At 38.3% G+C, this 13,710-nt stretch overlaps 1 protein-coding gene across 1 annotated transcript in view; it reads left to right on the top strand.

Annotated features, from left to right (window-relative positions):
• Positions 1–10,813: 10,813 nt before the first annotated feature.
• ATP8B1 (ATPase phospholipid transporting 8B1) overlaps positions 10,814–13,710 on the top strand; it is a 58,042-nt gene continuing 55,145 nt past the window's right edge. The window contains exons 1-2 of the mRNA XM_032214032.1: positions 10,814–10,997; positions 12,939–13,036. Coding sequence (XP_032069923.1) covers positions 10,820–10,997; positions 12,939–13,036 — 276 coding nt within the window. The 5' untranslated portion in view covers positions 10,814–10,819. The remainder of the gene's footprint in view (positions 10,998–12,938; positions 13,037–13,710) is intronic.

A 13,710-nucleotide genomic window follows, 5' to 3' on the forward strand; every position in this document is an offset into this window, starting at 1 on the left:
TACACTGTTTTTAAGTTTTAATATTTTATTGTACACTACCCAATGTCACTCTTTGAATGAGATGGGTGTTTCTTAAATAGGCAAAATATATAGATAAGAATAAAATTTAGGAAATACTATGGAGAGCATACTGAGCTTCTGGAGAAAAATTCAAATACCATGTTTCCCCGAAAATAAGACAGGGTCTTATTATCTTTTGACCCCCAAAATAAGCACTTGGCCTTATTTTCAGGGAGGTCTTATTATTTTTGAGGTGCAGGAGGCAGTGAGTGTGGTCACCTCATGGCTGTTGTTCTGTTGCAATATTTTCAGGGAGGGCTTATTTTTTGGGAGGGCATATTTTAGCACATGCGCTCAGAAGCCCGATTGGGCTTACTATCCAGAGAGATCTTATTTTCGGGGAAACAGGATATTAAGCATTAATAAAATAAAAATAAAATAGGTCAATCCAATCCAGGACAGAATATAAGATAATAAATAATAGACATCATGGAATGCTTATATTAGAGACAATGGATTTTCTTTGCACTCCCTTAATATGATGTATCAGACCTTCACAGAGAAAAATCTATATGTTCACTAAGAGTTGACATCGATTTTATGCTACATAATTGATCAATCAATTGATCAATCAAACATTGGAATTAAGAATAACTTCCAATTCCATTTTCAATTTTTTCATATTAGTGTACAGTTTAGTTTTAAGGATTTCTCTTTCCCTGAAGTACTGATGTTATGAAATAGTTGATGAAACAAAAGGATGTTAACTTTATGCCAGGGTGTCAGCAAGTCTATAAAGTACAAAGTCTAAAAACCAGAATATACTTTTCTGAAATTTCCTTAATAGTTTTTTGTGTCTCAGTATGACCTTTGCTCTTTTGTTTGAATTCTGTATTCAGATTTCCTTGTTTGCAATAAATACGTTCTATTACACCTAGTCTCATTATTTGCAAAACTTGAAATAATTATCAGTAAGGCATAGGAACTCAAAGGGATTTTCTTTTCGTGAACAGCTGAAGCATAAGCAAACTTAATGCAGCAAATTTATGCAGCTATTTGGATTTCTTGTTAGAAAAAATGTGCTACTTATTAGTGACATATATCAGCCATATATATACAAGTTGCTATTTTTCCTAATTTTGTTGGGTAATCCTTTAATTAAAATATCCATGCCAAATGCCCACAGGTAAAAGTAATAGGACAGTGATATGATCCACAGCAGAAAATTAGAAAGTGGAGTGAAACGGTTGTCTATCACTAAATTGGTTAAATACGTAGGGTTGTAAGAACTCAAGCAATATTTAACAGACAATGCTAAAAAAAATCAGATCACAATCTGAATGCAGAATCCAGTCTGGGTCGATCACCCTGACCATGGATTCTGCAACATTATCCTGAGACATGTATATTTGCCTTCATTGGTCAATATCTGAATGATAAAAAAGCAGTAAAAATGTATTTCACTTTGATGTCTTAAACTGTATAGCTCCTAGATATCCACAGGTGTTAAAAGGGTGGGTAACAGCTACGTATTTATGTTTGAACTGTGGGAGGTGTGATTATGCAGTGCTGCTTTTCCTTCAGCAAACACTCTTTTGTTAAACTCTGAAGACACTTTCGCTGCTTACCTTTTCACCTATTCCTCTTGTATTTGTTGTTCTAAACGGTTTAATCTCTACTATAGCTAGGCAGATTGAAGGGGGTGATCTGCAGGATATGGTGGAGGTAGGAATGAAGTATTCCCTTCCAACCAATTAATCCTGAAGAGGAAGGGTCACTTGTAGGGAAAAAGTAGACAAAAGTGTTGTCTTCCGAAAGGCTATTAAGACCTGGCTATTCCGGCAGGCCCCGGGCTGTTGAACTCATGATTGAGTTCCAGCCCCGATTAGACTGGGTGTATGTTGTGGTCTTTTTTAATCTACGTGTCTGTGTTTTTAACTTTTTTTATTTTTTAAATGCATTGTTGTAAGCCGCCCAGAGTCCTTCGGGATTGGGCGGCCTATAAATTTATTAAACATCAACATTAAACATCAACTTCCTCTTTCACAAGGTTATAATTTCTTCTGTTGGAACTAAATGCAGGGAGGTTCATGATAGATTAAAGGATGTTTCTCTGCAAAAGGATAATTTTGCATTATCAAACTGGGGAGTGGGCTACTGACTTCTGAGTTTAAGGGCATCATTTTTAAATTAAGTTTATAAAATAAGGCAAAGGTGCCCCTTGTACATACAGTATGTGCTAGTTGTTTCCGATTCTAGTTGTTCCTGACTCTTTGAAATGGAGACTCTCATCTCCATTTCAAAGCCGAAGAGCCAGCACTGTCCGAAGACGTCTCCGTGGTCATGTGGCCGGCATGACTAAACTGTTTAGAATGGGAAGAAACATCATTGGGAATGATGGTGTACAGTTTGCTTTTCAGACACAGAAGGAATCCTTTTTTTTTTTTTGCTACACCCCTTTAAAGAACAAAATAAAACTTCTTTTTTAAAAAAGCTGCTTAACTTGTTCAGCGAGAAAACAAAATGCCTTTTATACAAAAACATCATGCCAATTAGAGACATCTTATTCTTATACTGTAGGGTAACTTTCTGCATAATATTGAATGATTATAAAGATGAAGAAACCTTGATTCTGGATTATTACTATTCAGATTATGAGCCCCCTGCCTTGTGTTATCTAATATCATTGCTGGATACTACGTATCTTGCAATAACTCCCTTAGATTTTGGTCTCTGCTAAACCTGCTGAGAGATACCAAGAATTTGAATCCAGAGTCACTGGCATACTATATGCAGGAGGTCCCCAATTTACAACCATTCATTTAGTGACCATTAGAAGTTACAATGGCACTGGACAAAGTGACTCGAGACAGTTTTTCACTCTTACGATCATTGCCGCATCCTCATGATTACTTGATCAAAATTAGAAGGCTTGGCAACTGGCATGTACTTATGACGGTTGTGGTCTCCAAGAATCATGTGATCAGCTTTCACGACCTTCTGACAAGCAAACTCAAGAGGGAAGCCAGATTCATTTAACAAACTGTGTTGCTCACTTCGTCACTGCAACAATTCACTTAACAACCATGGCAAGAAAGATCATAAAATGAGGCAAAACTCATTTAACAATGGTCTTACTTAGCAATGGAAAATTTGCACTTAATTGTGGTTGTAAGTCAAGGGACTATCTGTACCCCACAAGCATTCCCCTTTTGAGGAAAGAAGGAAACAAGTTAACACAAACTTTTCTGGAGGCAATGTTTTTTTATATATAGTGTCTTAATTTGTTAAGTGAAACATTAGTGGGAGGAAAAAGAACACAATTCTTCTCATTCTAAAGGTATGCAGTTTTATACAAGAAATTTAAAAGGACTGCCGACTTGCATGTCGGATGCTTGTTCTTTTACAAAGGTGTCAAATTTTAATGGAAAAGGAGGATTTGGTTGTCTGTGGGTGTGTAAGACAGTTTGCAGAGTTGAATTAATTTTCTTTTCAGTATCTTTATGAGGAAGCCGTCAAGGTCATAACTTTCTTTTCTTTGAGAACATCTAACACGCAGCATAAAGAATTGCAAAATAGTTGGTCCCCCCCCCCCTCTTTTTTTTACATAACCCTGTTAGGCATTAACTATGCCACTCCTTACAATATAAGTCAACCAGTGTTTGCAGAAAATGTAGATACAGAAGTGCATCTATGGGTATTATTTGAGTTCAGATGGAAAGAAAGCTTCATAGGGTGGAGTTTATAAAATTGAGGCATGAATTAAAGTGCAGAAGAATAGAAAAAGAAGACCTGGATTATGATACATCTGTCTCTTTGAAGAATGGGACAAGGGTGTTTAATGCAAAATTGTTTTTGAACACATCTACTGTCTTGTCTTTTCTTTTGTGATACTTAGAATTAAAATAAATGTTTGCCAGCATTTCAGATAAAATTAAAAGTGCCAAGTATTATCCAGATATTCAACCAGCCTTTATCAACCTGGTGCTTTTTAGATATATTGTAGCTGTGTCTTGTAGAACTTACAGTAAGGATGTTGAGTTGGGAACTTTGACATATCTCTACTTGGTCCACCGGAGTAAGAAGGTAGAAGGCTGAGGTTCCAAATTATGAAGGAAATTTGTCTGGTGGAACCTAGGAAAATGGCCCTCTCAATTACCAAATGGCAACCTGTGTGTGCCAGTACCCCATTACAGCCAGCCCACAGATATGAGCAATATTTCTATTTTAAACTATGGTAATTATTCCAAAAATATCTTTTTCTCTCTATGAGCAAATTCAGCTGATCAACAAGAACAAAAAATTAGCAAAAATCAGAACAGAAATAAGTCTGATTATTCCTACAGTCTGAAATACTTAACTGTACATTGTAGACTGAAATTGAAAAACATCCTTGAGAAAGAAAATGGCAAAATCATTTCCATATTGTTGCCAATGGGGCCCATGAAGTTGGTAAGAGCTGAGGTCAAGATTTCAACTTTGTGGTGTTTCCTGATTTTTATTTTTATACATACGTACATACTGTATTTTTGGCCTATAAGACACACCTTTTTCCTTCAAAAAAGAGGCTGAAAATCTGGGTGTGTCTTATACACTGAATACAGCATTTTTGGCCTCCCGAAACCCTGCCCCCTTTACCAAAATGGCCATGCAGAGCCTTTAGGAAGCTTCTAGAATGCTCCTGGGGGCTGGGGAGGGCAGAAATGAACGAAAAACAGGGCGTGTTTTGCTCAATTTTGCCCCCCCCCAAGCCTTCAGGAGCACTCTATAAGCCTCCTAAAGGCTATCCATGCCCTTTTTTTAAAAAAAATGGGCCCGTTTTCATGAAAAACAAGCCGTTTTGGGGAGGTTTGCAGTACAAAAACTTTTTTTAAAAATTTGCCTCTTCAAAACCTTGGTGTGTCTTATATTCTGGTGCATCTTATACTCTGAAAAATATGGTACATACATACATATGTACATGCATAGATACCATATATCATTCTGGACAAATGGCTGTCCAATATCTTCTTAAAAACCATCAGTGACGGAGCACCTACAACATCTGGAGGAAAGTTGTTCCACTGATTAATTATTCTCACTGTCAAGAAATTTCTCCTTTTTTTTAGGTTGGTTCTCTCCTTGATTAGTTTCCATCCATTGCTCCATGTTCTGCTTTCAGGTGCTTTGGGGCATAGGTTGACCCCCACTTTTTTGTGGAAGCCCATTAGACATTAGAAGACTGCTATCATGTCACCCCAGTCCTTCCTTTTGTTAAACTAGACATACCCAATTCTTGCACTCTTTTTCATATATTTTAGCCTCCCGTCCCCTAATCATCTGTCTTGCTCTTCTCTGCACTCTTTCTAGAGTCTCAACATCTCTTTTACTTCGTGGCAACCAAAACTGGATGCGGTATTCCAAGTGTGGCCTTATCAAGGCCTTATAAAGTGGCACTAACTCTTCACATGATCTTGATTCTATCCCTCTCTTACTACAGCCTCTACCTGAGCATGCAAAAAGCTCATTGGGTTAACAGGGGCGGTCACACTTGTGAGGGTTGTAAATTCAGCCCTGTGTTTGATGAGAGGTAAATCGTGGTTTTTCCTTGGAGTATACTTCATGATTAAGTAAAATAAACCCAAGGTAGATTCTAAGAAAACACATTTTTATTGTAAAATAAATAACAAACAAACTTACTGGCTAATAACTACATTCTGGTAAAGTTCCTAGCCTACTTCCTCGTGGCAGGCAAACAGAAAGAGAAAAAAGAAGGCAAAAGGGACATGTGTAGTAGGCTTACAAAGAAGATTCAGCCTACCGTATGTCTTAGAATATAAGCACAGCTGGCAAAACAAAAGAACACGGTGACAACACTTACTCATCCAACTTATCATGATGTGAGAATCACATTGGAATAAAATTCTGCGTAGATCCTTTGAGTTCCGGGAGGGAGGGGAGTACAAATACCAATATTAACCAATATAAATACCAATATTTATAATAGACATAATCAGGGGTCGGCTTCAAAAAGTTTAGCAAGGGGTTCTCTGCCTGGTTGCTGGGTGGCCATGGCCCTGGTGGGTGTGGCCTAGTAGGCTCCTACACCATGGCGTGGAGAGGACATTTTTGTCTCCCCTGGCTCTGGAGGCTTTGTTTGAGCCTACGGGAGGGCAAAAACGGCTTCCCCCAGGCTCCAGAGGCCCTCTGGAGGCTGGAAATGGGCCCGTTTCTGCCCTTCCTGAATTTCCAGTAGGCCCATTTTTCGCCCTCCCTGAGCCTCTGTGCGCGTTCTGCACTTACCTGCATCCAAAACGGGCTGCGTGGGGACTCCTGGGAGGGGCGAGGTGGGCAGGGCCAGCCAGGAGTGGGATTTGGGCATTTTCTGAACTGCACAGAATCTTAGCTAGAGGTTCTCCTGAACCCCTGCAAACCTCCAGCAGCTCACCCCTGGATATAATTATTATCATATGGAAACAAGAGCTCTGGTCTTGCAGACTTCTACCTTGCAGTATTTTGTGTACACACACGCATACAAACAGGCAGGTGCACACACACAAATACACAGGAATTATTTGCTTTCTTTTTCATTCTGTGTGCAAGTTTCTAAAGAGGTTCAGCTGGCCTTTTGTTTCTTTTTTGTTTTGTTTTGATGATTGATGACTCCTCCTTCTCTCACAAACTCATGATGGCTGCCAGGTTCCAAAAACCAAGAAAGACATGTTGAGACACTCTAAGCAATTTCCTTTATTCTTTCTCACCTGTCAAACTAAAGCAGGCTGTTTGCACCATGAAAACGTAGTATCCTCTGGAAACTATTAGGGACAACTGTGCTGTCTCTTGTTATTCTGGAACGTGCTCCTGGGAATCCAGACCACATTCCATCATGGTGGCATATCGTGTGTAGTTTTTTTTCTAAGTTTACAAGAACCGCTTTGTGAACTAGCCAGTGCCTGAAGCACATTCATCCATTGACTTTCCATGGGGGGGAAGTAAATTTGAATCTGGGCCTCCCCAGTCCTAGCCCTCTATACCATGCTGGTTTAATATTGCCTGCTTAAGTTAAAGTACTTTGGTCTAATGATTAAAGTGTTGTGTAAAGCAGTAGTTCTCAAACTTTTCTTCACCCCAAACTCCCTTTAAATATTTTTCTGGCCACGGATCATGGAACCATGACCCCCAATACCTAACACGAGATTTAAAACATAACATTTTTTATAAAGTTTTTAATTAGATAAACATTAAAAACATGGGACATAGTGCGACATTTCTGGCATAAACATTTCCATATAGTAATTAGATCTTATAACAATTACATAATATATCCATTACATAGGTGTATGTAGTCAGTCAGATTACCTGTCTAGTGAACATTTCTTTTATATAATTACTAATCATACAAATACATATCCAATTTCTACATATCACACATTCTTAATACCTGTATTTACTGTATTAACTGTATTCTTAACCCGTCTTGTGTTTTTCTGTCCTGGCCTTTTCCCCTCATTTCTCACCATTGGTACTATTTGTCCCAGATTTCGTGATATTCCATCTCACCCTTGACTTTGAGCTCTAGAGTCAGTCTGTCCATCTCTGTGCATGTCAGTATCTTATTTATTATTTCTTATTCTGCGGGAGTCTCCTTATTTTTCCATTTCTGTGCAAAAAACAGTCTTGCTGCTGTTAAAATATGCAGCATTAAATATAGTCCACCTTTGCCATATTTTTCTTTTGTGATCCCTAGTAGAAATAATTCTGGCCTCAACTCCATCCTTTGATTTAGCATCTCTTCCAAATACTTTTGTATCTGGTGCCCAAAAGCCCTAGCTTTCATGCACTCCCACTACATATGGTAGAAGGTCCCTAGTGCAGCATTACATTTCCAACATCGTGGTGATAAAGTTTTGTTAATTTTAGCTAATCTTGTGGGTGGGATGTGTCACTTGTAGAACATCTTGTATACGTTTTCTTTACACGAGATGGCTAAAGTTAACTTTCTGTTTCTTTCCCATAAGTCTTGCCAATTGTCCAAATCCATGCTGTAACCAAAGTTCCTACTCCATGCTAACATGGTTTCCTTTACCTGCTCTTCCGACATTGTATATAATCCAATACATATTGGATTTGCATTCCCCTCCGTGACAATATTGTGCCCCCCACCCCAGGGGTCCATAGATCACAGGTTGAGAATCATTGGTGTAAAATGGTTACACAAAAGGATTTGTTCTGAATGTTGAAGAAGATTCTCAGTTATCCATCTAAAGTTTCAATGATTCAAATGCCAAGCATTTGTCCTGAACGTTGATCAATATATCATGATCATATTTATCAATATAATGTTATTCAGGTGCTTCAAATTACAACTGCTATCAATTCCAGCCAACATAATCAGTCAGACTGATGGGAACTCTAGTCCCAAATAATTGTAGGGCCCATGTCTGAAGAAGGCATATTATAGAATAAGATTTAATTAAATAGAATAGAATAGAATAGAATAGAATAGAATAGAATAGAATAGAATAGAATTCTTTATTGGCCAAGTGTGATTCGACACACAAGGAATTTATCTTTGGTCCGTGTGCTCTCAGTGCACATAAAAAGACAATATACATTCATCAAGAATCATAAGGTACGATAAGTAAGTTTTACCAGCTTTTGTTATCCTAGACTAAATATGTGGACCTGGTCAGAGCTGACTTGGTCTTTGGGTGGCTTGCCAAGAGGCCAGGACATGCCAAGTTTCAATATTATTTAGCTCTAATTAATTGTCTATATTTTATATGATGATTCAGACTACTGTACATAACATTAGTAGAGAGGCAGCAGAGAGGAAATGGTACAGCACAGCCAGATTAATTGGATTTTTAAGATCCTTAAATTATTTATCTTGGGTTCTGCAACCTCTTTTGTTATTCCCCACTTTTATTACTACAATTGATCATGTTTTATAAAGTGAGCATACATAATTAATATTTCAATCAATCAATTCAAGAGCATCCACACTTTTCTTTTTGCATATAGACATTTCCAAAGCTATCCTGTTAATTATTGATATGCAAATTGGTTTTGTCCCAGCATATCTGAGAGTCTGAACTTCTCTGTCTCTAATTATGATACATTTTGAGTCATTTCATGGAAGTTGACCTGTTGGTCTGTCCTGTCTCCCTAGTGGGATCCCTTGAGATCAGTGGTGGGTTCCAGATCCCGTTGCAACTGGTATGGTGCAACAGGGCCGTGCGTCCACCACATGCACATGCGCAGCATGCACATGTGTACTTACTGCCCACGACAGCTCCGCGACACTCCAGCTGCTCGGCGGAGCTTTGCGCAGGCGCTGTATGCTCTGTACACGTGCATGAAAGCCCTGATCGGCTCAAATACAGGTAAGGAGTGCAGGTGGGCTCTCCGGAGCACTGTACTCCAACGGTACCTGGTGTTCCAAGCAGGCACCGGTACGCCCATACCGGGGCGTACTGGTTGTATCCCACCACTGCTTGAGATCCTCTTTGTAAGAAGGGAACCCACAGCCCAGGGGTGGGTTGCTGCCGGCGTTACTGCTGGTTTGGTGTGCAAATTTTTTTTGCTACCCACGTGTACACATTTGCACCTAAAAAAAGGTCTGCGCAAGCGCACAATGTTAGAAAAGGGAAAAAATACATTTTTGAATACAATGAATACAATTAAAATTGTTCTGCACAGAACCAAAAATCAAGATGGCGCCACCGGTTAGGGGATGTGGCAGGCTGAGTTACTACCTACTTGGCTGAACCAGTCTGAACTGGTAGGAACCCACCTCTGCCACAACCTGTTACAATTTCCCAGTGTCTAATTTCCTCTACGCCCAGAGCTATTTGCTAGCAACCATGTTCTCCATTGCCTAGCTAGAATAAGGCTAAATGTTAGAAAAATGGTGCTTGTCCTGAGAGAGGTCCCAGTTCTATACTTTTGCCTCTTATCTGTAGGTTTTTTTTAATTATGATTTTTGTTTATTTTCTATGCAGTGCACTAATTGTAGTGCTTCAAGACTTAGTTCCTTTATAAGACATTTTCGCAAGTGAATTTACTTTACTATCCCACCTAATTGATCCGTAGGATGATTCTCCATATAGAAATTGTTGATAGGTTTTGAAAGGGAAATGGCACCTAAAAAGCATGACTGGTTGGGGTTCAAGGTCAGATTTCCTTGTATTTTAGTTTAATTAAAATTAATGAAGTAACTTATACATTGACATGGAATTTGGCTGAGGAAGAAAAGCAATATATCTACCAAATAATAAGATTTAACATAATCATAGCGATTGACTTATTGATTGATCAATTTGCTAGCTACAGAGGCTTTGCCCTGCAGAGGCCATGAATGATAAGGGAATAGAATAGAATAGAATAGAATAGGATAGGATAACAGAGTTGGAAGGGACCTTGAAGGTCTTCTAGTCCAACCTCCTCTTTAGGCAGGAAATCCTACACCACTTCAGACAAATGGTTATCCAACGTCTTCTTTAAAACTTCTAGCCTTGGAGCAATCACAAGTTCTGGAGGCAAGTTGTTCCACTGATTAATTGTTCTAACTGTCAGGGAGTTTCTCCTTAGTTCTAGGTTGCTTCCCTCCTTGATTAGTTTCCACCCATTGCTTCTTGTCCTGCTCGCAGGTGCTTTGGAGAATAGCTTGACTCCTTCTTCTTTGTGGCAGCCTCTGAGATAGGTTCTTTGTAAAGCATAGATTAAGTAAATGTGTTTTAGCTGGTCAAATTTGCTCTGATGAAAAAGTGGTAAGAAGGAATTGGCAGGTTGATACTGATCTGCTTTTATTTTTGGTTCTCAGCATCTTCTTGGCAGGATGAATTCAGAAAGAGACTCTGAAACGACCTTTGATGAAGACACTCAGCCCAATGATGAGGAGGTTCCCTATAGCGATGATGAGACAGAAGATGACTTGGAAACTCAACCTGAGGTTGAGCCAGAACAAAACCGTTTTAACATAGAGGTGGAAGCAACTCGAGAGACACTTCGAAAAGGTGAGAATGCAAGAAATTATTACCTAAGGCTAGTGATTATTTTGAAGAATTATTTTTTTCTTTAGAGAAGAACAGAATAACAGAGTTGGAAGGGACCTTGGAGGTCTTCTAGTCCTACCCCTCCTATTTAGGTAGGAAACCTGCTACCATTTCAGACAAATGATTGTTCTATCTCTTCTTAAAAATGCCCAGTGTTGGAGCATTCACAACCTCTGGAGGCAATTGTTCCACTGATTAATGTTCTAACTGCTTCTCTCCTTGGTTAGTTTCCATCCATTGCTTGTTTTTCCTGCCTTCAGGACATTTGGAGAATAGCTTGTCTCCCACTTCTTTGTGGCAACCCCTTAGATATTGAAGCGTATAGGGTAATTATTTAAGTAGATCAATTAGTTGCCCAGTAACAAATTTAATAGGTAATCTAATTTAGATCTTGTTAGATTCCTGGGACCTTTAACTTTTCCATGCCTATTTTGATGAACAGATAAAAACTTCCATCGTCATAAATCAATAATTCAGAACATTTGCAACACAGAAGAGATTATCAAGGAGATTTTTCTTCCATCAAAATTCAGTACATTAATTGAGATATACTTTGGGAACATTATTCATGAACAAGTAGTAACAAATACTTATGTGGATGAGGATTAAGGCGCAGAAAAACAATGGTTAGATTGTATCAGCTTTTCAATTGGATTTAGTAACTGCATAGCAAATAGATGCATCATTACAATAACTTTTCAGCAAGCTTTTCAGTAAAAAAGACAAAACAAATGGATGACATACCTGTGGTTCTTTTTAGTAAGGTGTCCTTTCCCCTCCCTCCAGGTAAAATTAATTTTACCATTCAACAGTTATCCTGTTCTCCCACCTTTAGCATTTCTCTGTCAATATTACATATTTTGTACTGCAAATTTTACACATCAGTACTGCTAGTTTTGATTGATTAAAGCAAAATTGAACAGCATCTAGATATTTCTGAATGTATGCAAAGTCAAGGATATAATGCAAATCTTTTGCCTTTTGAGCTTTGCAAATGGTGCAGCTGCTTTGATATTTTTTTTTAAAAAAAGAGGGTGTGTGGTGCACACTCCCACTTAATACGTATTGTGGGAAGAAATATCCATCTGGTTCAGTTCCAAGCTGGGAGAAAGGAAATGGAAACTTGGAGGCTGATTGGAAAGATGGTTTATTGATAGCAAAATGGAGTTGAGAATGGTTTTTTTTTAAATACCTTCTCTTGGGCTTTGCACTTGATTTTCCTGTTCCTGTGCAAGAACATGTATTCTATTGGTTGTTGTCAGATTCCTATGGGGTCATGTAGAGGTCATAGCTGGCTCTACAGGCAAAGGGGAAATGGAAATCCTAGGAGATTGTCTGAGCTAATCTGGTTTATTGTTTATCCAAGCTCCCAGGTGAAGTTTGGACTTTGGACTGCCCTGAGATGGTGCAATGAAGGGGCTTGTGTTCTGAAAGGATGTTAGGCAATTCCACTTGTGGCTTAATGGTTTCTTCTTCAAGATCCTTCTTTTGGATCTTGAGTGAGGGGGCTGCTTCTAATCCCACCATTCTGCCTTTGTTCAGACTTTGCTGCAGGGATTTTCAAAATATCCTGTCTTGAATGGATTTCTGCCTGCAGTATTTGCTTTGCCTATGAATAGAGCCATCTGGTTACTTGTCTTCCTCTTTCAATAAACTCTTTATCTCTTAAGTGCTGACATATGCTGTGGGCTTTTAAGGAAAGTGGGGGCTGCTTTCTGCCTCTAAAAAACATGTTTCTCCATCTCTCCCTTTGGGGAAATATAATATTCTGCCTGTTTAATATTTCCCAAAATATTTCATTCTTCTAGGAGGGGTAGGCGCTGACTTTCTATAATATATAGAAGGAAAACCCGTCCTCTACTTGCAAGTATTTACAAATTAAATATTTTGCTGTGTTTTCAGATTGCAGCTGGCAAGTTAAAGCAAATGACAGAGCTTTCTATGAGCAACCCCAATTTAAGAAAACAATATTCCTTTGTATTCAGAAAAGTAAATACGCGGTAAGTAAACATCTCTGTACGTAACAGTTTCCAATAGTTCTTAAGCCTCTCATCTAAGGAGAAAATCTTAATTGATTAATTGTTTTGTACAGTCACGGATTCATTAGTCCAGACTTTGCAAAAGGTACACTTTCCAGATGTATTTGAGTGCAGTTCTTACTATAGTGTATTTAGCCAGCATGTTTTAAGGAGAACAAAGAGAGGAACTGGATGCCCTAATGTTCATTTTAATATAATACACATGCATTGCAGCTGGCATTTAACATAGTTGAAGAGCCTAGTGGTTGCTGCATTGGAGTTTCCATCAATCCTAAGAATGCTCTGGTTGTATTCATTGTCAAATAAGACTTCATCTAAAAAGATATTTACCCTTTGCAGTTTTAATTAATTATTTTCTAAATGCCATTAACCCTTTTTTTGTGCCAGAGAATTCAATTTGCATTTCAGTGGCCTTTTGGAAGCCACTCTTTCAAAAATAGTGGTTAGAGCTAAATTGGAGGTGATTTCCTTGTATTTTAGTTTAATTAAAATTAATGGAATAACTCATACGTTGACATGGAATTTAGCTGAGGAAGAAAAGCAATATACGGATCTACTAAATAATAAGATTTAACATCATGGTAAAAACAAGGTTCATTTATTTGAGAAAAAAACAATAGACTCCTATCTAAAAA

The sequence above is a fragment of the Thamnophis elegans genome, chromosome 3 (assembly GCF_009769535.1).
Source record: "Thamnophis elegans isolate rThaEle1 chromosome 3, rThaEle1.pri, whole genome shotgun sequence".
In the NCBI taxonomy this organism is placed as follows: domain Eukaryota; kingdom Metazoa; phylum Chordata; class Lepidosauria; order Squamata; family Colubridae; genus Thamnophis; species Thamnophis elegans.